This window comes from Columba livia, chromosome 1 (genome assembly GCF_036013475.1).
Source record: "Columba livia isolate bColLiv1 breed racing homer chromosome 1, bColLiv1.pat.W.v2, whole genome shotgun sequence".
Classification (NCBI taxonomy): domain Eukaryota; kingdom Metazoa; phylum Chordata; class Aves; order Columbiformes; family Columbidae; genus Columba; species Columba livia.
The window spans coordinates 3,414,593-3,441,665 of NC_088602.1; the positions used below are offsets into that span (position 1 = coordinate 3,414,593).

A 27,073-nucleotide genomic window follows, 5' to 3' on the forward strand; every position below is an offset into this window, starting at 1 on the left:
TTTTCCTCTTAACGTCGTGATGCTTTTAGGAATCTGAATCTCCCAGATCCCACTGGGGAAGCTAAAATCAGCCAAGAGTGGGGTGGGAGAACATCTGAGAAGGAAAGAGACCACAGTACCTTAAAATGTTCATCACTAGTGGGGACTTGGGAGGATTTTCCCCCGCTCTGTGTTGAGGGGAAGGAGAATAAGGAGGGAAACACCTTGCAGAGGGTGTGGGGGCTGCTTTGCCATACTATCATAGAATAATTTTGGTTGGAAAAGACCCTCAAGATCATTGAGTCCAACCATTAACCCACCCCTGGCACTAACCTATGTCCCTGAGAACCTCATGTCTGTCTGTCCAACCCTCCAGGGATGGTGACTCCAGCACTGCCCTGGGCAGCCTGTTCCAATGCCCCACAGCCCTTTGGGGAAGAAATTGTTCCCCACATCCAACCTCAACCTCCCCTGGCGCAACTTGAGGCCGTTTCCTCTGCTCCTGGTGCTTGTTCCTGGGGAGCAGAGCCCGACCCCCCTGGCTCCAAGCTCCTTTCAGGCAGTTCAGAGATCAGAAGGTCTCCCCTCAGCTCCTGTTCTCCAGCTGAACCCCCCAGGTCCCTCAGCTGCTCCCATCACACTTGTGCTCCAGCCCCTTCCCCAGCTCCGTTCCCTTCTCTCAACTCGCTCCAGCACCTCAAGGCCTTTCTTGGTGTGAGGGGCCCAAAACTGCCCCCAGGATTCGAGGTTTGGCCTCCCCAGTGCCCAGTACCCTCCCCAAATCCCCACCCCATGCAGCAAGTTGGATCACCTAGACCAAGAGCTCCCCTCCTCCCCACCCCGGGCTGAGGGACCCAGGCGTCCTGCCTAGCGCCGCCCCTCCCCGCCCTCTTCCTCCTCCTCCTCCCGGGTCTATATAGGGATGTGCAGCCGATCCCTTCCCTACTCGCTGCACCGGGGCTGCGGAGCCGGGTCCTTTTTTCCATCCCATGGCCCTGGCCGGGACCTGACCCCCCCCCTCCGCAATGAAGACCATCATCGCTGCCTATTCCGGGGTGCTGCGAGGTACCGGGGGGGTCTGGGGGCGTAGAGACGCATCCCGGTACCGTGAGGATGCAGCGTCCCGGTACCGTGAGGATGCTGCGGTGTGGGAGCAGCATCCCAGCGGTTCAAGGTGCAGGGTTGGGCAGAAGCAACACAGAAACGCTTAGCTTAATTTCTAATATTCCCCTTTTTCTTCCTGCCTGGAGGAATACTTGTTTAAGAGGGGGGAGGATGGTGGAAAAAAAGCAAAACGCAATGGCGGGGAGGCTGGCTGTGGTTTTTCTTAGCGGTGAGGATTGCAGCTCTCTACGCAGGTTTTGCTTTTAAGTGAGCTTGGAGGGTCGGGCTGATTTTCTGAAGCTGTTGCAAACGGCTCAGGTTTATCTAAGCGACTTTGCGCCCTGGCGATATGTGGGCGTGTGGCATTTGCTTAGGAACGAGCTTTTATTTTATTTTATTTCTCTCTCCTTGTGATGGTAGGAAGGGAAGTGTAGTAGTTTTATCAACACTGCGTGGCTGGTAAAAATTCACTGTTGCAGCCTTATTTTGTAATATGGTGTCGCCCACACCTACATCAACAGAGGAGAAGATAGAAAGAGCGCTGCTGTTTTTTGTTGTATTATCTTGGGGAGTTGAAGATTCAGTGTCAGAGCAAGGTTTTACATTAGGAACTACGTCCGAGTTCGCTTTTGCAATGCTCTGCGCTGGTAAGTCACTTCCTTGGTGAGAGGAACAGGTTGGGTATCCATGGCTGACACCCATCGTGGGCAGAGCTGCGGACGGCGAACGCTTCCTGCTGCAGGCTGAAACACGTAGGTTATAAACATATTGGAGAGACAATATGGGAAATCTCAGTTTGCAACCTCCCTCGTGTGCTTGTAAAAGCAGCTCTGGGTATCTCACAGGAATAAATTTAGCAAGTCTAAATATGTTGCTTGGTAGAGCCTCCTAACCCTCCTGTGAGGGTGCTTGTTTTGAGAAGTGTCAGGGCTTGCAAATAGTGGGGGTTTTGCAGGAAAATGCACTTGGACAATGATTTGCCCCGTGCCTTGTGGAGGGTCCTTCAGTGATTGCTCTGTGTTGCAAAAGGCTTTCTGCCCTGCAAAAGCACACTGTGAATTCCTCTTGGGCTGAAGAGACCTTTGAAATGGCTTTTTGATTAAGCAAATCGTTAGCAGAGCTAAAAGACCCTGAACCTGGTGAATTAACCCCTTAGCTCTTGCTTTCCCACTGTGTCCTGCATGCAGAGCTGCTGGTGCTCATCTCCATGAGAAAGATGTGGCACCTGCCAATGTTGGGGATGGATCTGCAGGATCAGTTGTGAAGGGATTGGGAAAAAAAATCTGCATGTGTTTCCCATGCTCAGCTCTGGTCCTTAAAGTATCTTAGCTTGCTTATACAACTAGCACAATGCCAAGTGATGTTTTAAGATGAGAGGTCATTTGAATTAACAGCATGTGAACTGTCAAATTGAGAGTTTACCGCAAGCCAAGTCCAGAGAATAAATCATTCAGGAGACCTATAAAATATGCAGGGCTGACCTGAGACCTCGGCGGCCACCTTGGTGGCATTGACATGCTAATGATGGATCTAGGACACGTGCATAATTCAAAATGGAGTGTGGTTTAGGGACAGTGATTGGCCTCATCTCTAGATAATCCTGCTTAGCAATGGAAAGCTGTCTTAACACTCCTCAGGTCAGTTTTCCTCTGAGGCACCTCGTGGGGGTCCTGAAGTGATATTTGTTGTTTCCTTACTCATTTCTTCACGTGCTTCTGCCCGGGGAGATGTGAGATGTTGCCTTGGTGACTGCAGCATCCACCAACGCAACCCCTTGCCAGCTCTGTAGCCTGTCATGGGCAAGAAAACACAGGACCAGCTTCAAAGCCTGCCGGTCCAAAGCCAGGAGCTCAGACTCAGGCTGGGCTTTGGGGATGATGACGTGGGACCTTGCAGGTCAAAGGTGGGCAAAGGTGACGTGGTGTAGCAGTTCATGCATGGGACCTTATGTGCTGCTTAATCATGTTAGATAACATCTGCCCCCCCCCCCCCCCGCCCCATGTAGAATATTTAGAACAAATCCACTAGACTTTCTTTTCTCCCTATATTTTCTGAGTATTTTGCCTGTGTGAAGGGCTGATTTATGTGGAGTGAGAGTCTGAATGGCTTATATTGTCCTTTAGCCTCCAGCCTTCATACTTGCCTGACACCTGGCTTTGTCCCAGTGCTTGTTAAGTTTGGCTGAATTTGTCTGAAAGTCTGATCCTATTAAAAACAAGAAAAGGTGCAGACATCTGCCTCTCTGACCATCCCTGTGTGTATGCAGGAGAACTCTGTTTTGGATGCTAACCCAGTGTTGCAAAGATCAGAACAGACCTTGAACCAATATCTAGGGCTGGATGATGCTTTGAGATGCTGAGATGCTTTGGGTGGAAGGGTTTGTCATCTCCTCATCTTGACCTGACTCACTTTGGCCATGTGCTGGCCAGGTATTCTCCTCCTTGTGTTTGGCAGGGCAGCAGGGAGGTGCTCAGCTCTCCCGAGGAAGGATGATGGTGTGGTCAGGACATTTAAGGGCTGTCTTTTGAAGTATCTCCTCTTATCTTGTTTCATCTTGCAGAAGTTCTTTGTCTCCTTTATTTTGGCTAGACTGTGGCATTGGAAGAGGCTGCCCAGGGCAGTGGTGGAGTAACTATCCCTGGAGGGGTTTAAAAGATGCGTAGATGAGGTTTTTAGGGACATGATTTAGTGTTGGGCTTGATAGTGTTGGGTTAACATTTGGACTCAATGATCTTAAGGGTCTTTTCCAACCTAAATGCCTCTAGGATGCTATAAAAGCAATATTAAACTTTAGCAATATGGAATAAAATTGTAGAATAGTTCGGGGTGAGGAAGATAATTTCTCTCATCTTAACCTCGGAGTTAGTCTTATGCTGCACCTGAGGTTTGCCAGACCTCACTTCTGCTTGGGGCTGGACTTTGGGGTGCTGTTTTGGGATTACAGCATCCCTGTTAGCTGTGTTGTGGTGTTTCCTATTGACCAAGCTGCCTGGGAGGTGGAGGTTTGGCCTCATGACTGAGCCCTTCTTTTAGAGCTCCTGCACTCCTGCCCCGTGCACACTGACGAGATGTAGTAGGATGGTTCTCTTTTTCTTGTCTAGAGCTATTAAGCCTTGCTGACTTAAATCCAAAACCGTTGGCTGGTTTAGGGCAGCTGGGTCTATGCTCACATTACACTACTCTAACCAACACACAGCTGCAAGCATCGAGACCGAAGGCCATGTTCAGCGTTGCGAGTAAATGCAGATCTACCACGAGATAAATGTCATAACAAATTTGTTTATTTGCTATGCAGAATCCCAGCTCCTTTTTAAAGAGGCTGAAATAAATGTCTCCCCATTAACTACGTCATTGACCTCCAGTCACAGGCATTCTTTACTGCAGGTAATATGGGATTATTAAGTGTTATTTCTCTCCTGGGGCATGAGCAAATTGCTATACAGCTATGTGCAGGGCAGGATAAATATACTTCATGCTGGTAATTTGTTATTCTCTAACAAGTAATTGACTATCTAGCAACACAAGCAGCAAAACTGGAAGTGGAGAGAGCTTGTGTGTTGCAGCTGAGGCATCTGAGTGAACTTAAGATGGAATAACTTGTGTTGCTCAAGGGGCTTTACAGACATCACATCTGACGTAGCAGCTTGCCGTGCAGACTCCTGCTCTTGCATGGGAGGCTGGGTCCTCACAAGTTCCCTAGAATTGGTCTGTTTATCTATTCTGGCTTTTATAGGCCTCCGATGTCAGCTTCTATGCCAAAAGCGTAGCTCAAAATGTCCGTTCACACCTTATGCTTTGGAGAGGCCCAGCTACACTACATCTAATTCGGTTTCCCTCTAAATAAGCTGTGTGATGCAGCATAATTATTGGCCCAGAATTAACATGATAATTGTCTTGAAAAGGTAGCAGATGAAGCTTGGCTTTAAGAAGCTTTTAGTATATTTTTAACTATCTGTAGCACTTGTACTTCCCCTCAGCTAATTTATCTGACTGTTTCTTAATTAAGTGTTGTGAATTGGGTTTTCTGGTGCCCAAGTGTCAAGTTCTGTTTATTTCTTCTCCTTGGACCTTTGGGTCTAGGCAAGGTAAATCATGATTTTTGCGCATTTTATCTGAAATAAACTGTGCTGGAAGCATATCAGATGCTGTCTGTGGCTGAGTCTGTGTTGTAGACGTGAGTCTGATGCTTGGTCGAACCCTTCAATGACTCCTTGGTAGCATCTCTTGTGCTTGACTCTGGCTGCTAGAATTAAGTGTAGTAACTCCATCACGATTTTGGGAATAGATGTCAAATATCACTGAGCTTCTTTGGAAGGCTGCGGATGGCTCTTATCACTGAGTAGCGGTGAGGTCTCCCGGAGAAGTCACTTCTGGCCATCTTGGGAAGTAGCATCCTTGAGCCGTGCATGGCTTGGTGCAGGCAGGATCCCACCAGTGCTCCAGGGCGTGGGCTGCAGTGAGAGTTTGGAGGCCTCAGGATCTCATCTGAGATCAGGAAAGCTATTGCTAAAGGTCTCTGCTGTGTAAGCATGTGTTGCTAAGGGTGTGATCCCAAACAGCCGGGCTGTCCAGTCCTGGGACAGGTGCCCTGGGAAACAGAGCAACTGGAAGGTTTAGGCTAGACATTAGGAGAAGGTTCTTCACCCAGAGGGTGCTGGACACTGGAACAGGCTCCCCAGGGAAGTGTCACGGCCCTAAGCCTGACAGTGTTCAAGAAGAGACTGGACAACACCCTCAGAAACACGGTGTGAACTGTGGGGTGTCCTGTGCAGGGACAGGAGTTAGATTCCTGAGTGGTCAGGCATTGGAATGGATGCCCAGGGAGGTGGTGGACTCACCATCCCTGGAGGTTTTTCAACGGAGATTGGACATGGCACTTAGTGCCATGAGCTAGTAAATGGACTGAAGTTGGACTTGATGACCTCTGAGGTCTTTTCCAACCCAGTTGGTTCTGTGATTCTGTGACTCGGGGATCCTTGTGGGTCACTTCCAACTCGGGACATTCTGTGATTCTATGAAAACACTCCAGGGGCTGTGTTGGATGGCCAGCACACAAAGAACTGTCTTCAGCAGTAGAAGATGGAGATTTGTGTTCTTCCAACATTAAAAATATTTCCTTAGGAAAAGACTGATACAAATGGGCACCAAATACTGAGATATACAGCATTATTTGCCTTAAAATTAATCATAGGTATGTGTGATAAGCCTTATTAAACTTAATTATTAGGCAAATGTATTCCCTGAAAATTAGAAATATTTCCTTTTCTGTGTTTAATTCTCCTTTGGGTTTTAATATGTGAACGATGTTGGTGTGGGCCCACAGGTGAGCCCTTGAAAGGAAGAGTTTTCTTCAAAGAACTGAATCCAAGTATCAGTGTTCAGGTGTTCTGCTGTGGCAAAGACCCTAAAATAAAGCCATGTTTCTGTTGGCTTTCCAAAGCTCTTCTGTCCTGTGTCATCAGCAACCAGCCTGGTTCTCCAGAACGTGGAGAATCTTCCCCCAAATCCCTCCTGGCTACTACAGTTGAAGGAGAAAAGAAGCAAGGCTTGTATGGAGGGTTGAGTATACGAGGTGTGAAGTCTGGTACTATGAACAACAAGCTCAGGCTGGCTGGAAATGGCTGTGTCAGCACTAAAAATCTATAATTACTCAACCTGCAGTTGATGCACTGGGTCCATCTGGAGTGTGCAGGTTGTTGGTGCAAAGGTGACACCTCTGCCCATTCTCACAGTCCTTTCCATTGCCACTGGACTTCTTCTATGTCCTTAACCATGAATTAAATGTTAATATTGTACATCCCATGGTAACTACTGGCTTTTCTGGTGTTGGAAACCTTGATCTCTGTGAAGGATGTTTTTGCTTTCAGCAAATAACTGACCCAGGACACCACTTGTCCAAGGGCAGATGCTCAGCTGCCTGCTAAACCTGTGCCTTCCCTCTGTCTTAATGCAGTTTGGGAAACAAGTTGACAGGTTGACTTATGCCACCTAATACTGGTCTATTTACAGGGCTAGTGATCCCTGCAATTTGTTAAAGCATCTAGAAAATGCTGAAGTACAAATTCTCATCTGGAGGGGATCAACAGTTGTCCTCTTCGGGGGAAGAGGATGGGGATTTATCTGATCCAAGGCGGGAGTGTTGGATTAATCAATCCAAAGATGCTTTGGTAGTGTTACTACGAATGCTGGAAGGATCAGTTACACAAGGCTGGGCTTTTATTGTGGATCACAAATAATCTCTAAGACTTTTGACTTATTTTGAGGTTATAGCAGTGTCACTGGCCATATCTCTATTGCTAAAAGCTCCCTTTAAACTAGTATCTGGCAGTCCTCAGGCCACATGAGGTTTGTCCATGTGCGATTTAGTAAAGCAGGTTTTTGGGACAACAAGTTTCTGGAGCTGGAGCAGCGACTGCCCCGAGGCTGTGGCCCCTCAGCAGCAATGACAGATTTCTCTTACCCTTAGACAGATGACTCTGACCTGGTAAAAAAACAGAGTGTAATTCATCACTTTACCCGAATTTGAGTATTTACTGTCAAACGTGAAGAGCTGCTGCACAGGATTCCTGAGTCTTCCTAGCATTGCAAATCTGTGCATGTTGGTGGCTTCACTCATCCACATGTTGCGTTGTCTCATCTCATAAACTGGAGTTACAGTTGCAGTACTAAGAGTGAATTTGGCAAATATTATGTTATCCTGCAAAGACTTGCCTTCAACTTGAGCTGCTGCTTCAGACTGGATTAGTGCTGTAGGTTTCAGTTTGCTGGCAGTTGCTGTGTCTTGATCTATCCTTGACCAAGACTTGGTCTACTTGGAGTAGTTAATGCCTAATCCCTTGCATCCTTTGACATGGACTAAGGAAAGCCCAGGATGTGGGCTAGCTATAGATTTAGGCTACAGGGTCTGGTGTGGCTCTTGGCTGATGTCCTTTACTAGCAGAAATGCTCAGGAACATATGTAGCTGTCAGTCCTGGGTATTGTGCTCAGGCTTAACATTAAATAGTATGTAAGAGGAGCAGCAAAGAAGCTGCAAAATTAATACAACAGCTCTTTGAGGACAGCTGCTGTGCATTAATCGTATTGCTTAGACTATGGGGAAAGACTTTTGAGCATGGCCTGTTGTGATAGGTCAAGGGGTGATGGTTTTAAACAGAAAGGGGGGAGATTTAGGTTAGATATAAGGAAGAAATGTTACATTGAGGGTGGTGAGAGCCTGTCCCAGGTTGGCCGAAGAGGTGGTGGATGCTCCATCCCTGGAGACATCCCAGGCCAGGCTGGACAGGGCTCTGAGCAACCTGATCTGGTGAAGATGTCCCTGCTCATGGCAGGGGTAGCACTGGGGGAGCTTGGAAAGTCCCTTCCAACCCAAACTGTTCTATGATTCTAGGTTAGACAACAGCAAAGACTGTTAAATATACTTCACATATTTAAAAGATCCATTAGTGAAACCTTCTTTGTAGAAACTACCAAAACTATGGTACCTACTCTGTCTCTATAGAAGAGACTCTTCTCCATCAACCTTCAATTTGACTAAGCATGAGCACTTGCCATGGTATCACCATTAGCAAAGTCCTGCCTTGCCCGCAACATCAAGGACTGAACCCATTCAATATAATAGCTGCTTAGCAGCATCATGTCCCTTTTAATAAAAGGCTGATCCTTAAACAGAGAAGGAAATATTTAAACACACCTCCTGGTTTGTTCATAGGGCAGCAGCTTGATTTGCATTTTAGCCAGTTATTATGGTGCTTGTGAAATAAAGTAATGAAAAGAAGGGAAGGAAAACTGATTTACAAGTGCTTCTTTCTTGAGGTGGTTGAGTGTTTCAGCAAATGCTGCAGTAGGAGGTTCCTCATGTAGAAGTGAAGTCACTTTGGTGTTTTACTTCTTCTCTCCCCACTTGAATAACTTAAGCTTCTAAGAGTGGCTTTCAACTCCTTCCTTCCTCAGTTGCAGTTTTTGAGATCGTTTTCCTTACCCTTGTAGGTGTGGATCCCTGGGGTCATGAATTGAGGTGCTGCTCAACCAGCCCTTGAGCTCTGCTGTGTGAGGCTGGACCGCAGAGCTTTCCTTGAACACACGCGTAGGAGTTGTGCAACAGACTCGATGTAGGCTGGATGAGCAAGAGTTCAGACCACAGTCCTGTTTGTGCTTTGCCTGTGGTTTGGGACAGCTGATCTTTATCTTCTGGTGAAATCATGGATTTCCCTGTTATCTGCCACCACTTCCAGGAATGTGAAGTTTGAAGTGGGCGGTAGGATCATGTGTTATGGTCAAAGCAATAGGGTCTTGCTCAGGTGGGAGCTGCTGTTGCCCATTAGTCCCTTCCAGCATCCCCAAAACAGCTGGATGTTTGCAGATGACAATCTTTCGCCTTCTGGGATGCTTAAACTCCATGGGAAATATTAGTCTTTGTCAAGTCTTGCTCTAAAAGTAAACTGTATGAACATCATTTTTTTTTTTAAACCTCCTATCTCAAAGTAAAATACGTAAATGTAAATTTATTCCTCTCTTTTTTTCTTAGGCACAGGGTCGAACATTCTTTCTTCTCTCCAGGATTTGTTCTGGCTATCTAAATCCAAAGTAGAGAAACAACTCCAGATCATCTCTGTGCTGCAATGGGTTCTCACTTTCCTCATCATGGGTGAGTAACACCTTTTGGCCTAAAGCAAAGCTTGTTTGCCTTAATTCTGAAAGAACTGTAATGCAAAAATGTTAACTTTTACATGAGTATTAAATACTGGATGTGTACTGCAGCAGGACAGTCCTTGGGGTGTGTGCATATTGTATAATAGAACACAATTGTGTCATTTGATATTTTGATAATAAATGGCTTTACCTGGCTCTAGAAAAACCATAGGAGCTATAGAAAGACCTACTGATTAGCTCATGTCTATGTGTACCATGCGAATAAGATGGAAGCAACTGGAAATGTCTCACCTGAGTCATTTGTGGGCATATCCAGAGAGAATAAATTTCTAAGAAGTTTCTTAGAAACAACCGATAGCTGATGCAACTGATGGCAAACAGGAGTGCCTCACTTTTAGCTTGGTCACCATCCAAGAGATACCAGAGATGGGCAAGAAGTTTGTGTTAGGCCAGTAAAATAGCAAAGACTGTTTGTCTCTGGTTACTTTTGTTTTGTTAAGCTTCAGGCTGCTCTGCTCCATAGTGTTGCTGATAAATAAACTGGAGAAAGGTGGTGATTGCAGTCAATCAAGTCTCATTGCTCCTTCCCAATTTAGTTTGTGCTGAAATGTCAGTAGCATTTGTGGGTGGGATCTCTGGCACCATGGTGGAGTGACTGGTGTAATGTGTGGAAGGTTTATGTAGTTGTGGAAGAAACTCCATTGGTGTAGGCCATGAAATGTCGATGTTGGTGGAGTCTTGATCTTGCTTGGTGAAGCAGATGCCGCACCTGGAGATCTTATAGAAGAGATACCTGGAGAAACCATAAAGGGGTGGGTTGAGGTACTTCAAAGCTTTAGAGGAAGCTGCCTCAGTTCTACATACAGGATTTTGTTTTTTTTAGCTAAACCTGTTTGCATTGAAGATTAATGACATCAGATTAAGACTTCAGTATAGAAGGGTCAAAAGGCAAGGGACTCTTAATGCAAGTGTAAATGGAGACCAAAACCTGACGCAACCTTGTTTTCTTATCTTTTTGGACCCATCCAGGTGTTGCTTGCACTTTAATCCTCATGTACATACTGTGCACAGATTGCTGGGCCATTGCTGCTCTATATTTAGCCTGGCTGGTATTTGACTGGAATACACCAAAGAAAGGTAAATATTGCAGCATAGATCTTTGCTGTTGAAGTGTCCCTGTCCTCATATTTGGACAAAGCACTTTCTTATAATAGGTGGGTTCCCTTCTTAGTGGGACTTGACTGAGTCACTGACCGCCCTCCATTGCTTTAAGACCACTGAAATCATCCAGGATCTTAGGCTTTCTTCCCCAAAAGATGAATCTGAGGTTAACATTGAGCTGCTTCTAACTGGAATTGTTCATTGCCCAACTACAACAGGTCCTACTCTGTTTTTTGTTAGGCCTTAATTAGCTTGAAGTATCCTAAAGCCCTGAGTATGGATGGTTTCACCTGATTTTAGTGCAAGATGCAGGTGTCCCACTTCCTTAATGGAATGAAATCGATAAGTTGCTGTCTAGCTAGAAAAATTAACTGGAGTCCTATAGGATTCTTGGTAGGCACCCATGCAGAAAGAGCTTTAAAAACATTATTTTTGTCTCTTCAGGAGGAAGAAGATCCCAATGGGTGAGAAACTGGGCTATATGGAGGTACTTCAGGGATTATTTTCCAATAAGAGTAAGTAACAGTTTAACTCTATGAATTGGAACTTAACTGGTTTAGACTGGCTTGTAATAACCCTCATGGAGATGAAGTTGGACCTACACTAGTCTATACATGACACTGAATTGTAAGCAGGACATGGCTTACTTACCATTGCCATACTACTGCTTGGAGCAACTGTAGCTATAAAGTCTGAAATGTGTCATCAGTGGTGGTATCATGATTTGTAGAAGATGCTGCTTCTGATGGTTCTATCACCAGAATTCTGGAGGCGATCGGCCCTGTAGCAATAAGGCTACATCTCCCCAATTTCTGTTCTGTAACAATCGTGTCTTGTGCCAAGCCCTGACCCTGTTTCCCTCTTGTAAATCTGGCTCAATTTTGGTCTGTTTTCCAGTTATACCCTAGGATATAACTGTAATGGGTAAGAATATCTGGCAACCCTATGCACCAGAAACCCTACCACTTCACAGGGATCAGGGAAACAAGCTTCCAAGTCCAGCAGCTTTGGGGAAAGGGGGTTTCCAGCAGCAGGAATAACTCAAATTCTCAGTCTTGTAACTCTTTCCCCTTCTGCTTGTGTTTTCCCTGCTAGTTCAAATGTGTTGCAGACGAAGGACAGGGCTGTCAGTCGGCTCCGGGGACTGTAGAATTAACTGAAGGACTTGGAAAGGAGCAGGGGCCAAATTCAGCTGAGATGGAACTTGATCCTCTTTGGAAGGACACACGGCTGAAGGCACTGTTATGTAAAGGCATTGGCACATTTTATTCAGCCGGAGCAAAAGAGAGGGACCTTGCAATGGCTTTTGATGAACCACCCTGTCCTAAGGTAGTCCAGCCTCAAAAGACAGTAGGGACTCAAATACCAGTAGAAAGCCAAACTGGTGTAGACTAGATTCCTCCTTTGCAAAGTCACTTGAACTCTCAGGCTGCCTGAACAAACTGCTGGTGAACACCCTTGCCATATTCTTGCTGCTATTAGCAGGTAACTCTTGGCAAATGTAGGTGTACATGGAAGAATACACTGCAACTGTACAGGCTGCAAGTGGCGGGTCAGCCCAGGTCTCTGAAAATGGAGAACAGAGCATGATTTAGTGTTGAAGGGTATAAACTGGGTTGTCCTCTAGTGCCAAGTCCTCAGTACTCCAACAAACCCTGCCCTCTTGATATTGCTGAAAGCAAAACGGTGCTGGTTTCTACTGGGGGCATAGTTCAAGAAGGTCACCAGTAACAGCTGGTCCCCTCATTTCACCTCTCCTTTGGTGTATTTAGCCCTCATCTTTGTGGGAACATGCTCTGCACCAGCCATGTGGGTCAGATCCACTCTATATATTGTAAGTTTGTCAAACAGCTGGGTTGTTCAAGTAGGTTTAGATATGAGATTGAATAGATAAACCGAACTTGTGATGTTTCAGGTAAATACTTAGTATTTCACATGATCCATTTGTGAGAACCCCTTGTAGCTGTCATTCTGTTGTCATTAAAGGGTAGAGTTGTACAAGGTTTACAGAGCCCATCAGTAAATCATAAAATCATAGGATAGTTTGGGTTGGAAGGGACCTTCCAAGCTCATCCAGTTCAAGCTCAGAGCCCTGTCCAGCCTGGCCAGGGATGGTTCATCCACCACCTCTCTGGGCAACCTGGGCCAGGCTCTCACCACTGTCAATGGTATGCAATGGTATGGTAAATGGTATGCAAAGAACAGCATATGAGGGTTGACAACTGTAGCATAACTCCTGCACCTGCTATGGGGGAACAGCCAGCTGGCTGACCGCTTCTTAAAAGCTGCTATGGGGATTGTGGGGCTGTGAGGTGCTAGAGGTGGTTGTTTGCAGTTATAGGATTGATCTTAGAGGATGAACCATGAATACTATGTCTTGTAAGGAGTGGCACCAACCACCAGAATGTCTTTGGCTTAAATGTGTTGAGAGCACAGGAACTCCTTTATTAAACTATTCACCCGTCTGCAGGCAAGAGAGAGACTGGGCTAGAGGGGAGTCACTTCTGGCTGCAAAATCCCCCTTGGCTGAGTCCTGAACTGCCTGTGTAATGGCTTAGCAAGGTTTGGTTTGTCTCCCCAGCTTTTGGTTTGTTGGGGCAGTCATCTGCTCTACCTCACCCTGTGCCATGGTCACAGCAGTGACAATCTTACTGGGACGCTTGTAACGCTAAACTCAGCTTTTGCAAGCTCTGCATGTAGAACTGTTACCAGCACAGGTAATGCTTGCATTAGGACTATTAGCTCAGATTTTACTCCTATTCTAGGAAACAAATAGGAAGTGGAATAGCAGATTCTTTTTTCCCAAATCCTAAGGCCACCTCCCCAGGAATTAGGGAGCCAGTTCCCAGGGGGTGACTATTTCAGCACCAAATATTTTGGAAGGGGAGATTTCTCTGTGGTTGCAGATCTCAAAGCCAGGGCTTCCTTGTACCAAGCTGGTGTGAGCTCAGTCTTGTGGCTGCAGCCTGGATCTGGTCAGACAGAAATGCCACCAGTATCGACCTCTGACAAATCTGTATGCTAGAACTTTCAGCTGGATCTGCTGCATCTTTCCACAGCTCTTCCTGCTGGCATCAGGCTTCTTTTATCAAGTAGCTGCACAAGAAGGTGGCTCTGTACATATTGTGATTAAGCTTGGTCTCCACCCAAGTCAGCAGTGCCTCCTATCCTGAAACACCAGCAGGACTATTGTACCTGTATCTGGAGACACCCAGGTCATGTTTTGTAATACCAGGTGGATATGGGAACCAGCCTGAATCCAGATCAATTCCTCTGCAACAGCAGAGCTTGTTCGCATTCACCAGGGCTTCATGCAGTTGCTCTGACAGTAACAAGCTATTTTAGGGCACTGGGAGCTTAAGTTTGTCTGCTGCTTAGTGGCTGGCCTTACAAATAGTGCTTTAAGCTAAGCTGTGCCTGAAGCAGCTGAGGAAGCTTCCAGTGAGCTAAATCCTGCTGCTGAACAGCCAGGTAAAGTCCAAGCTCTTGCAGGCACGAACATCCATCAAGTTGGACTCGATCCTTGGAGGTCAGGACATTCTATAGTTCTATGGTGCTGTGCACTTGGCTGGACTCAGCCCCACTGCTACATATGAGATGTCATGTGGGGAGTGCCACAATCTAAAGGTCTTTTAGTTAAAAAAGCCATGACCGTACCGTGTTAACACAGCTACTGCTTATCTCCATAGGCAATAGCACTTCAGATAGCGAGGACTGCAGACCTTTGGCTCACCTTTGTTGAGCAGTGAGCGTTTCAGATGTGTGCTATGAGACCTTCTTGGTCTCCTGCCAGGATGGGAGAGTCAGCAGCGTGCCAGAGCACAGTCTGTTGCAAGACAGTGACTCTTTTTTGCGGCGCTTGTCTTGCACTCTTGTGGCTTGGCTGGCTTCCTGGTGAAGCTTCTCCTTAGTTTGTTGGTATAGATGACTTACAGAATGGAAACAGAGGCTTTTGTTTCCTATGTGTGTAGTGTGGTGGCAATACTGAGAACCTGGAGGGGTCTTCAGGTCCTGGCATGAATTACTGGGAAAGTGAGATAATTTATTCTACAGCACTGCTGGGTGTGATGCAGCTAATTGCAATTGTTCCATTGTTTTGCAAGCTTATATGCTGACTACCGCTGCTTGGATCCTGCAAGATGAGCTCTAACTTTCTGCTTTCTGCAAACTTCTGTGGTCACAGAGCTGTTCAGCTTTGCAAGTAGGCTGAGCACCCACCTAGACTTATTTTCATTCTGTTTTTTGGCTCCTGGTGCTGAGCAGTGGTGTCTCTGCAGTCCCGTTTCTCTACACTGGAATGTGCTACTTATTCATCCTGTTTGCACAAATAAAATCGGGAATACTGTTCTTTGGACATATCTGACATTCAAATATTAACTAGTTTTTAACGTCATCGCGCTGCTCTTTTGCTTCTGTAGGCACAATTAGATCTGTTAAATAAATCTGTTATTACTAGAGCAGATGGATGGACCTTTGCTCCCACTGAAACAGGTTTGGTCTCAGACAGCAGCTGGGAACAGGTGTGTTAGTGCAGAGGGGTGAAGGTCCAGCTTCAGTCCCAGCACTGTCAGCACCTGGCTGGGATGCAGCAGACTGACCTTTTGAGGATCTGAGGGCTGTATGGGACTGGAGAAGACCTTGAAGGCAAAAGGAAAAACCTGTTGGACTTTCAGAACCGAGTTGCATAAGTGGTGTTGTCAAATGACACCTACAGCAATTCCTTAGGACAACCTGATAAGGCAGCCCAGCAGCTCAGGGGTTGCTTGTCAAGGTGGAAGGTGCAACAAAACTAGTAGTGAGGGGTCAACCTTCAGTCTTGCTTGAGACTAGAAATAAGTGATGACAGCACTTCAAAAATTGCTGCTTCCAGATTAAATTTAGCAAGCAATGAAGGCTCTGCCTTTGCTGCTGGCATGTCAGACCCAGGGCTGAGTTTATGCATTAGCAGATCTAAAACCTGCACCACTTGCAGATAAGTACACAAACCTGTCTGACACCTGGCAGTCCTTGCTTGCCCTGGTTTGACTTGAGTGGAGGAAGACAAGCTCACCTTCTGTTGTGGGACAACCTGTGGAAGGCAGTGGCAGCCTGCATGGGTCAGACTGGTAGGCTGACTCTCACACCTGTAAATCCCTGTCATGAGCATTTGATCATCATTGGTCCTCCAGTGCTGCTCAGATATTCCCCTTTTTCCTTATCATGGATGGGATGTGCAGGTGAGATGGTTCCCTGCACATCCCTTATCTTGTTCCAAAACTACTTGTGGAAGTGATGTGGGTGAACATAGTGAGTATCGCCTACCCTATGTCTCTGTAAGACCTAAACTTGCTGGAGAGGGGACAGAGGAGCGCCAGAAATGATCTGAGGCTGGAACAGCTCTGCTGGGAGGACAGGCTGAGAGAGTTGGGGTGTTCAGCTGGAGAAGAGAAACTCCGGGGAGACCTTAGTGTGGCCTTTTGGACTTAAAAGGGGCTGATAAGAAAGACGGAGACAGACTTTTGAGCAGGGTTTGTTACAACAGGACAAGAGGTAATGGTTTTAAACTAAAGGAGGGAGATTCAGGCCAGACAGGAGGAAGAAATTTTTGCCCCTGAGGGTGGTGAGAGCCTGTCCCAGGTTGACCAGAGAGGTGGTGGATGAACCATCCCTGGAGACATCCCAGGCCAGGCTGGACGGGGCTCTGAGCAACCTGAGCTGGTGAAGATGTCCCTGCTCATGGCAGGGGTGGCACTGGGGGAGCTTTGAAGGTCCCTTCAACCCAAACTGTTCTATGATTCTTAATGGGAGGTCTTGGAAAGAAAACACAGAGGGATAAGGCCGCAGCTTGGCTGGGGTTCGTGTGAGGTATGCAAGCAATGGGCTCCACTGGGAACCAGGTGTCCTTGCATGTGGTAGAGGGGCTTGGAACAGTGTGCTTGTCATGGCTGACAAGCAGGAAAACAGCATGTCTTCCGTATGAGAGCACATGAGTGGCTTTGCCAAGCTCAGCTCACAAACATCTCGTGCTCCAGAGTGACAAGGACAAACCCTCTGTTTCAGCCAGTTTCCACTTCAAGCAGCTGTGCTTCATGCAGATGATGAATGAGGCTTGGAGCCTGCAAACTCCCACCTTGTTCTGATAAGAGCTCTAAGAACTGTCTGCAACTGTCTCAGCTAAACCATGGGTGTCTGTAGGCACCAGGCCTTGAGTTTCTCCTTCTGCCCCTCTGTGCTGGTGAGACCCCCTGCAGTGCTGATCCAGCTCTGGGTCTGCAGCATGGGACACACATGGACCTGCTGGAGAGGGGTCAGAGGAGCCACAGGAATGATCCGAGGCTGGAACAGCTCTGCTGGGGGACAGGCTGAGAGAGCTGGGGTGTTCAGCTGTAGAACAGAAGCTCCGGAGAGACTTTAGTGCGGCCTTTCCGGACTTAACAGGGGTTGAGAAGAAAGACGGGAACAGACTTTTGAGCAGGGCCTGTTGTGATAGGACAAGGGGTGATGGTTTTTAGACTAAATGAGTGGAGATTTAGATTAGATATAAGGAAGAAATATTTGACACTGAGGGTGACAAGAGCCTGTCCCAGGTTGGCCAGAGAGGTGGTGGATGAACCATCCCTGGAGACATCCCAGGCCAGGCTGGACGGGGCTCTGAGCAACCTGAGCTGCTGAATATGTCCCTGCTCATGGCAGGGGTGACACTGGGGGAGCTTTGTAGGTCCCTTCCTACCCAAATCATTCGATGATTCTATGATACAATTGAGCAAGAGCTCACAGCTAATGGAATTTGTTTTCCCTCTAGTCTTTCCTGAAGACTGGTTTCCAGTTTATAGTCTGGAAAGCACTGTTTGCCCTAACTGGTCAAGGGACAGCCCTCCCACTCTGGGGAGTGAAAGCAAAATTATCTACTAATTGGGCAAGAAGGGAAAGGGGAGTTTGACTGGATATGACACAGGCTGTGGGGTTCTACAGAGTTGCTGCAACCACAAGCATCTGCACACGCTTGCTGGAGCCCTTTGTGACCTCAAAGCTAGAGGAAAGCATGGAGGTGGGGGCTGTAAACATGCTCAACCCGCTGCAGCGTCTCGCCTGTATCGCAGCTGCCGTCTTAAATAACATGAGTGCTGTAGCCTCGTCTGGGGACAGCGATGGGAATACGGGGAGGAGGGCATCAAATTTCTGGGCACGCCGCTTCAGCGTGTCGCAATGGCACTTCAGCTGCCCATAGCATGATTCAACAAAACGGACCTGCTTGCTTAATGCCAAAGCACTTCTTGGCCAAGACGGTGGAGTATGTAATGCTGAGGTGACGTCTTGGAAATCTGTGTTCTTTCCTATAGGAGTTGATACGCAGTGACCTTTTCATGTACAATTTGAGGGATAGGGTGCATGGAGTGCACATGCTGAGGGTGCAACTGGGGTTGTAGGTCCTGCCTCAGTCTGAGAGCTAATGGGGTGTTGCATTTGGCAAAACCTGGCACCATTACATCTTGGAAAAGATTACATTTGATCCTTGCTTCTGCAGGGTGATGCAGCAGTCCTTTTGTTTGCTTACTCAGACTGATTGCATACTGTCAGGGAAAGATGTTCTGATGTATGGGATGCTGTTCCTACTTATAGTATCAAGAACCCTCTGGCATGAGTGCTACCAGGTATGGATTGTGCTTTGAAGTGTCCACGCTGTACAAACAGATGAGTACGTGGCTAGGAATATTGCACGATCCCAGACCAACTTGATTACTGCTCCTGGAGCATGTCCTGCAGAAATTGGAGTATCTTGCGATGGATACCTTGAGGTGTCTTGTTGGCCCTTTGGCATGTAGGTCAGAACAAAGCCTCCTGAAAGGGATAATTTGCAGCGGTAAGCCACCATTCCACATATTTTCTCTCTTGGAGGGTGGCCAACTGGCATATTAAGTGGTAGGACCTTTTTTCAGGTATTGAGCAAACTTACTTCTTTTATGGGACAGTGATTTTTATTCGTTTTTCTCCTCTCATACTGGGATGGGAGCCACTAATGTGGTGAGAGAGGGCCTGAAAGGAGGCGTAGCTGAAGTAACACGGCCATGAAGAACTTGGTTGGTTTGGGCAAGAAGCTCGCAAGAATACTTTTGGGAGGAGTGGAGAAACGAAGGGCACAGGCTGCTGCAACCCAGCCCCTATTCCTGCTTGGCTAGCAGTTGTCTTCTGTCCAAGATCATCCTGTTTATTCTGTTCCTTCTGCTTGGGGAACTGAAGTCTAAGTGGCTGCTCTTACCACAAGCTCTGAGATCCAGAACAGCCCATACACCCCAGCCCTTAACCTGTTCTTGGTGGGGAGAGAGACAAAATTTGGGGACTTCTAATATTTTTTCTTTTTTTTTTCCTTGTTACCTGAAAATATCTGTTTTCATGTGAGCTCACTCTGTTCTCTCGTAGCTGGTTAAAACTCACAATCTGCTGACCACCAGGAATTACATTTTTGGGTACCATCCACATGGCATCATGGGCTTGGGCGCGTTTTGCAACTTTAGCACAGAGGCCACAGGTGTCGGCCAGAAATTCCCTGGGATCCGACCATACCTCGCTACCCTGGCTGGAAACTTCAGGATGCCAATTTTGAGGGACTACTTAATGTCTGGTGGTAAGTGTAAGAACACTGTGTTCCTCCTGCTCATACCCTTGCCTCTGAACTGTCTTCCCTTCTTTCAGGTGAAAATATGTGGCAGAAACTCACATAATCATTTATCTCTGGTAGCATCACAGAAAGGTTGCTTTTGTATAGTTGTCAAGAGGAATATATGAATAAATGTGATTACCATGGGGTGTGGGGGCTGTTGTTCCTCTGCATTCATCCTGAATTCAAGGATACTCTTGTTCAAAGGCATAGAACTATAGAATAATTTGGTTTGGAAGGGACCTTCCCAGCTCCCCCAGTGCCACCCCTGCCATGAGCAGGGACATCTTCACCTGCTCAGGTTGCTCGGAGCCCCGTCCAGCCTGGCCTGGGATGTCTCCAGGGATGGTTCATCTACCACCTGTCTGGCCAACCTGGTCCAGGCTCTCACCACCCTCAGGGGAAACAATTTCTTCCTCACGTGTAGATAGTAAAGATATCTGACATTTGTAGTTGTGAGTGAAGAAGACAGAGACACGGGAGTGAGTTGTCCTGGTTATCATTAGGAGGTACTGGTAGATGAAGAAGTCACACCAAATGAAAACATAAAGTATTAATTAGTCTTTGAAATGTGAATACCAGGATTAGCTCTGCTCATTATCACATGAGCTGTCACACATCAGCTCTTATGGTGATGGCAGATGCCCTCTTCACCCAGCCACGTTTTTAGGTGCCTGCCAGGAGTAAAAAGCCTGGGGTATTAATAGAATCATTTTGTTTGAAAGAACCCCTTAAGATCATAGAGTCCAACCATAACGTAACTCTAGCACTAAACTATGTCCCTAAGAACCTTGTCTGAATGTATTTTAAACCCCTTCAAGGATGGTGACTCCACAACTTCCCTGGGCAGCCTGTTCCAATGCTGTCAACAAATTTTTCCTAATATCCGATCTGAACCTCCCCTGGCACAACTCAAGGCCATTTCTTCTTGTCCTATCCCTTGCTACTTGGGAGCAGAGGTTTGCATGGTTTCAGCTGTTCAAAGAGCCCTTTCCCTGAAAAGATGAGTCACAGGGAACAGACCATGATATAAATTTGCTGAATGACATTGATAGTTTTGTTCTAATGGACTCCAGTATTTTAGTGACAGAGACCTTGTAGGTTGTGACTAGGCAGATGAAATAGTGTTGAAGACCTCAATAAACCGTTCTTGGATGGCCCAGTCTTCCTTTTCAGAGCAAGGATGCCTGTTGGTCAGGTAGCAATGAAGGGCTAATGTTTAAAGACCATGACTTGAACAATCCAGTGCCCTTTTTTCTTCTCCTGGAGCAGATTCACCAATAAATGACTTTTTTTTAAAAAAAAAAAAAAAAAAAGTATGTTAATATAGTATTAATATAGTGTATAGTATATAATATAGTATTAATGTAGTATTTTGGCTGAATCTGACTGGAGAGAGGACAGGAGTAGCTGTACTTGGCTCTGACTTGCTGGGTTTGACTGTTTCCAAGATTACTGCCCTAATCTGGTGAGGGAGAAGAAAACTACCTGGACCCGGTGCAGAAAAGATGGTTTTCCCTGAAAACTGGTTTCTGTCATCCTGCATCAGATAGAAAGCTGCTGTGTGAAGTGCATAATTCCCATAATTTGGGAGTTCTGCAGGACAGCAGTGCATGAGAAGCTGGGATCTTCTTTCTAGTCTATGATGTCTATCAACTTATTTCATGGGGTCACTTAAGTTTCCACAGAGCATTAGCTTTTCTATATTTAAAAACAAAACAAACAAAACCAAACAAAAACACAAACATGTTAAATCTGCTCAAGATGACTGGTAGAGAAATCTTGTGGGCAGTCAGTGCTTCTTCCCTCTTTTTTTTTTTGGAAGGAAAGTGGGAGCAGACATGAGCAACATCACTGCTGATTAGGGTGGCTTGGCCATCCCTGAGCTTTATGGTTAAATCAGGCGGAAATTCTGCTTCCTTTTTATTTAGGACTTAAGGTTATAGGGGTGATCTCGTGGACAACTTTCTGAAAACCACCATTGATTTTCACTTCTCCTATACTGGAACTTAAGGGTGTCACTACAAAGGCTTCAACTTCACTTGGGAAGTGCTGACAGTCAATCCTTTGTTTTGGGGATGAATCACTTCAAGTGAAATCCTAACAAGTATTACCGTACCAATACACACACTTAGCTGGTTTACAACCAACTGTTGTATATCACAATGTTTTATAGCCTACTAGAGACTAGAGCTACAGTGGGAAACCTTTAAGGCATGAGGGGATGGCCAGAAAATCCTATATACTGTGTAAATGTGCTGAAGAGCACAATTCAGCTATTGCCACTTGTCTGCATGTCTCGTTGCATTTTCTGGAGGAAGGATTTCAATGATGGGTGCTGTGAGCAGGCACGATCTCCTTCTGCTAACAAGTGTGAAATGGCTGAGAATAAATCTGTGCTGTCCCATTAGCCAGAGCTATGTAGTCAGAATGACCCTTGGTGTGGAAAATGGGAGAAGTACAAAGGCTTCTGTCTGTTCTGCAGAGCAGCAAGTACAGCCTGAGCCTTTCAAAGGAAACATAGTCAAGAAGAGTTGTAACTCTGCCAAAATAAATGGGGTTTTCGTCTTCAAATCTGGCTGATTTGTCTCAAGTGAGGTCTGGAGCTGGGATTGGTTGGTGACCTTGATGCCCAGGGTTTCAGGATGCACACAAAAGCTTGCAGACTTGCTCTGTACAATCCCACGGGACTCATTCATCACTTAGTTCTTGGGCCAAGTGATGGCTATCACGAGACGTGCAGAATCAGCTTCTAAAATTAAATTGTGTAATACTGCCCTTCCTAGTGCAATGACCTTAAGTACTCAGCACAGCTCAGATATGTGTGGATGGGAATGTAAATGACAGTATCTTGCTTCTCCTTGCCTTATCCCAGCCAAAAATGTGAGGCATGATTAAGCTCTGACAATAACTGTAGGATGAAAGTATGAGTTTCAGGAGCAGAGAATCAAACTTTCTAGCAGTTTTTAGAGCAATAGAGTTGCAATTAAAAGACCTCTTTCATTGGGCTGGATATGATCCCCAGAGTAAAAACTGATGTTTTAGAGCAAAGAGTGCTTTGTAAAGCTGGAGTACTGTGACTGATAGTACAACCCTGTCCTTTCCAGTGTGGGATAGCTGGAAAGGCTTTTCCACACACTTGTCTCAGTATGGACTTACCTGAGCTTCTGTCGCATACATCTCTTCCATCCCAGGAGAGCAGAGGATTGTGTTCTTGCCTTGCAAGAACTTGATGTTATTTCAGAAAAATAAATTGATTCATAATATACCTGCCATAGGAAGGTTTGCTCATCTATTCTTTTTTTGCATCACAAAAGCATCCTCCCAAAGGAAGACTTATTCTACTGCTTGGTTTTGCTGAGGAATTGGTCAAATTCAGTCCCTCATCCACCAAAATAACACAAATGCTTTGCTTCCTCCGTAAAGATAAACCAGCTCCTACTGCAAAGCTTACTTGGAAGAAGGATGTCTTAGTGATGCCAAAGGCAATTGTTTAAGGTCAGAAGAAAATCCTTGCTGAAATATTTCACGTTAAGGCAACTTTTTGAGAGCTGGTGTTGGGTGGAGTTTGTTATGACCAAGTCTAGTACTGCCTAGGTCTGTTAACTGCTTGTTTAGTTAAAGAGCAGGTTGTCTGACAATATACCCAACCCTTTGTGGTAACAAGGAAGGTGGACAACTCAACTTGCAATCAAGGCACAAATTCCCTGCTACAAATTTGGCTGGTGACTTTAAGATCCTCTTAATCTTGCAGCTTGACCCTTACCTCTGTCTCTTGGATACGCAGGTATATGTCCTGTGAACCGTGACAGCATAGACTACATCTTGTCCAAGAATGGCAGCGGCAATGCCATCATCATTGTGGTCGGAGGGGCAGCTGAGTCCCTGAATTGCACCCCAGGGAAGAACTCTGTGACACTCAAAAACCGAAAAGGATTCGTGAAACTGGCTCTACGGCACGGGTAAGAGGCAACCTCAATGAGAGTGATACTATTAGCATAGGACAGTTGATTATATCCCCTCACGCAGCGGATGTTTTGGGTGGATTCTTCTTTCTGTAGTCATAGTGCATTGTGTGGGTGTCTACTTAGCATCAGACATGTGTGCGTGTCCTGTCTTCTGCCCCTGAGCAGAGGACAGGGGTAAAAAGCGGTCTAAGAGCAAAGGATGCTTCCAGGGCTAAGGAGAGGCAGGTGGCAGTAACCTGTGTGGGGCATTACCTGCACAGCCCCTAAGTTCTCCAGAGATCCCATGTTTCTGAAATAGTGTCCATCAAAAATCAGAGATGATAATATGTGGAGGGGTTTCTATTGGCTGGAGATTTGTTATTGAACTAGCCAGGCCCAAAGGAATTTCAAGGCCACCTCAGAAAGCTGTAAACAGGACCTGCTGTGGGAGTAAAACAGTTCTGCAACAACAGAGCAGCTACATGACGTAAAACAACAGACCTATCAGCAGTGAGATTCGGGTGCATGGACAGCTTGTGAACATAGACAATGTCCAATCAATTAATGCACGCTTGGAGCATGGACACATGATCAGGAAATAACTGCGTATATAAGGAGGTTTGTTTCTGTAATAAAGGGCTTTGTGTGATTCACATTGAATCGGAATTCTGAGTCCTTTATTTGTTCCAGCAATACATGGAAGCATATTCCATGCCTGACTGGGTGGTGTTTGAATGGCCCATTGCCAGGATAGTTATCTTCTTTCATGCCTTAAAAGTATATCTACCATAACATGTCAAGTCTGGCTGACTTATGTCAGTACCTTGCACTGTAAACAAAGCTCTGGGCAGTAAAATCTGCAAATGTGCAGCCTGACAGAGTACATGGCAGTGAGGGTGGTGCTCTAGACCAGGGGTGTGGGTTCCTAACATCTTGCCATCTTTCTAGTGCGGACTTGGTTCCTGTCTACTCCTTCGGGGAGAACGAAGTGTACAAGCAGGTGATCTTTGAGGAGGGCTCCTGGGGAAGATGGGTTCAGAAGAAGTTTCAGAAGCACATTGGCTTTGCTCCATGCATCTTTCATGGCCGTGGCCTCTTCTCCTCCAACACCTGGGGATTGTTACCTTACTCCAAGCCTATCACCACCGTTGGTAAGGACTTAGTATAAACACTCTGTTCTTCTCTAGGTAGTAGCATATTTGAGTCTATGCCATGCCCCTACTCTAGTTGCTCTTGCAGTCTTGACTATAAAACTCCGTTTCAAACATTCCAGCACATCTGAGAATGAGCTAGAAGAGTTTCTAGAGGCTGCAGGTCTCTCACCATGCTCTACTGCCAGCCAGTTTTGCAAGAGAGCTCTTTTTGGGGAAAAATATACTGTAGCTGCTACCTTCTCTTATCTTGATGGGCTGAAGTTGGAAGCAGCCTTTGAGTCTTCCAACTCAAAGCAATGAGGCTTTATGGGAGAGAAAAAAGTGGGGTTTTGCTTTTTCCAGTGTGTATAGGGGAATATACAAGAACCACAGCTTTTATTCTTGGTTCCTCTTGACTGAGAAGGGGTTTATCACTCTTCTGTAAGCAGAAGCAAGTGGGACTTCCCAATGACCTTGTGAAGTAGAGCCTCTGCAGTGCTGGCATTTGTGTAGTGGGAACTGGCGCTGTTTAGCCTGGAGGAGGCTGAGGGGAGACCATCTCACGGTCTACAACTGCCTGAAAGGAGGTTGTAACATGGAGAGTGTTGGTGTCTTCTCCCAAGTAACAAGAAATAGCACAAGAGGAAATGGCATCAAGTTGCACCAGGAGAGGTTTAGATTGAATATTAGGAAAAATTTCTTCATGGAAAGGGTTTTTGGGCATTGAAACGGGCTGCCCAGGGCAGTGGTGGAGTCACCATCCCTGGACAGGTTTAAAAGACGTTTAGACAAGGTTCTTAAGAACATGGTCTAGTGCTAGAGTTAGGTTGTGGTTGGACTCAATCCTGAGGGTCTCGTCCAACTGAAAAGATTCTATGGTTTAGTGCCAGTATTGGGTTAATGGTTGAACTTGATCATCTTGAGGGTTTCTTCCAACCAAAACGGTTCTATGATTCTAAGAACATTGAACCTAACATGTGGATTTTATATTTTATTTTTTTTTATCAGTTGGGGAGCCCATCACCATCCCCAAAATTGATAATCCATCCCAGAAGGAAGTGGACTTCTACCACAGCATCTATGTGGACTCCCTGGTCAAACTCTTTGACAAGTATAAGAGCAAATTTGGTCTGCCAGAGACTGAGGTCTTGGAAGTCAACTGAAGGGAACTGGTGCAGCAGCATCTTCTTCTCTCAGAATCAACACATTTTCTCCAGGAGTCCACACTGTCATCGTGTACTTGAAAGCATGTGTGGGTGTATTTGTCAAAGAAAGTGTTTAAAGTATTGTTAGACCATTTAAAAAACAGAAAAAAAAAAAAAAAAAAGTTTTACTTTGGATAAATCCCATTACAAAACTCTTTCTACTCAAAAAAAAAAAAAAAAAAGAGCACAACTCCCCATTGCTATGAGGATTTGGATGGGAGAAATGATTGCCTTTGTAATCTGCTATATAATGCTGTTGGATTGCCAGCAATGAATTAGAAGCATTCCTACAGCTACTGTACCCACCAGCACAAGCTATTTTGGGAGAGTAGGATACTACTGGTTTTTGATCAAAAACCCAGCAGTTTGGTTTGACCGAGACAGCAGTATTACAGGCATGTTGCACAAGAGTCATATTAAGACATGCTTAGATAGCACAAGGGCATTTCTTGCTTTGGAAAAGCCCCTTCTGAAAGCACAAGCAGGCTGCCAAACCCCCTGGTGCAGCATCTACTGTAGATGGTGCACGAAACCAAAGGATATTGCGAGTCTGGTTGACCTCAATTCATACAGCATGATGCATAATTTGGTGGCTGTAATGTCACTGAATGTATTTTGAATGTTGGTTTAGAAGCGGGTCTGTCCCAGGCGCTGCTTGCACAAAGGCATTTAGCTGGAAATACGGGATGCCTTCATAATCAGGAAACGCCAAGGACAAGTTCCAGGAGCAATGGGATGGTGCAATCATGTGGCCCTGGTGTTGCAGACCCTTGGGGTAGCCTGTAGGGAGAAATGCAATTGGGACTATTCATGGAAGTGTTTTGGATCCCAAAAGCATTTGGGGAAAGCTAAGAGTAACTTCTGCCCAAAGAGATGGCTTTTAAATATTCCGTCCAGTGAATGTAAAGGAGTAACCTTTCCATGCATAGGATCTAAAGTGAGCGGCTTTTAAAGTGTTTATAAAATGTTTACATGGGTGTTAACACTGCTGGTAGTGAGATTCCTTCAGAGTACAACTTGTTTATGTATAAACCTGAAACATTGCACTACTTGCATGTCTGACCTGCCTTTTCAACAGATCAGTTGAGTGTATTTTGAGCTCCAAAATGTGCCTTTCTTCCACGCAAGAGGACAGTACTTCACATTCCTGGAATCTTGCCTCTAAATACAAATGTTCATCTGTCATATTTGATAGACTATTGTACTACAGAGTATCATTTTTTTGTACAAATTTCTAGAAATAAACCCGGGCAAAACCA

General features: G+C 45.8%; 1 protein-coding gene across 2 annotated transcripts; it reads left to right on the top strand.

The window, feature by feature from the left end:
- The first annotated feature begins 887 nt into the window (after positions 1 to 887).
- DGAT2 (diacylglycerol O-acyltransferase 2) lies at positions 888 to 27,073 on the top strand. 2 transcript variants are annotated; one of them, XM_005500604.3, is made up of 8 exons: positions 888 to 1,044; positions 9,609 to 9,728; positions 10,763 to 10,870; positions 11,339 to 11,409; positions 19,292 to 19,496; positions 23,317 to 23,491; positions 24,425 to 24,627; positions 25,618 to 27,073. In XM_005500604.3, exons 1-8 carry the CDS (start codon positions 1,005 to 1,007, stop codon positions 25,770 to 25,772), a joined length of 1,077 nt encoding a protein of 358 aa, XP_005500661.1. In that variant the 5' UTR covers positions 888 to 1,004; the 3' UTR covers positions 25,773 to 27,073. The 2 variants fall into 2 exon arrangements, with proteins under 2 accessions (XP_005500661.1, XP_064927413.1); XM_065071341.1 differs by lacking the exon at positions 888 to 1,044 and adding an exon at positions 1,078 to 1,153 and having other exon boundaries at positions 25,618 to 25,966.

What these genes read in the sequence shown, in the direction of transcription:
- DGAT2 (XM_065071341.1), top strand. Translation starts at nt 1,093, where the DNA reads ATGCAGCGTCCCGGTACCGTGAGGATGCTGCGGTGTGGGAGCAGCATC. An exon ending in CTGGAATACACCAAAGAAAG is followed by an intron (nt 10,871 to 11,338) that starts GTAAATATTGCA and finishes TTGTCTCTTCAG; the next exon opens with GAGGAAGAAGATCCCAATGG. An exon ending in GGGATTATTTTCCAATAAGA is followed by an intron (nt 11,410 to 19,291) that starts GTAAGTAACAGT and finishes GTTCTCTCGTAG; the next exon opens with CTGGTTAAAACTCACAATCT.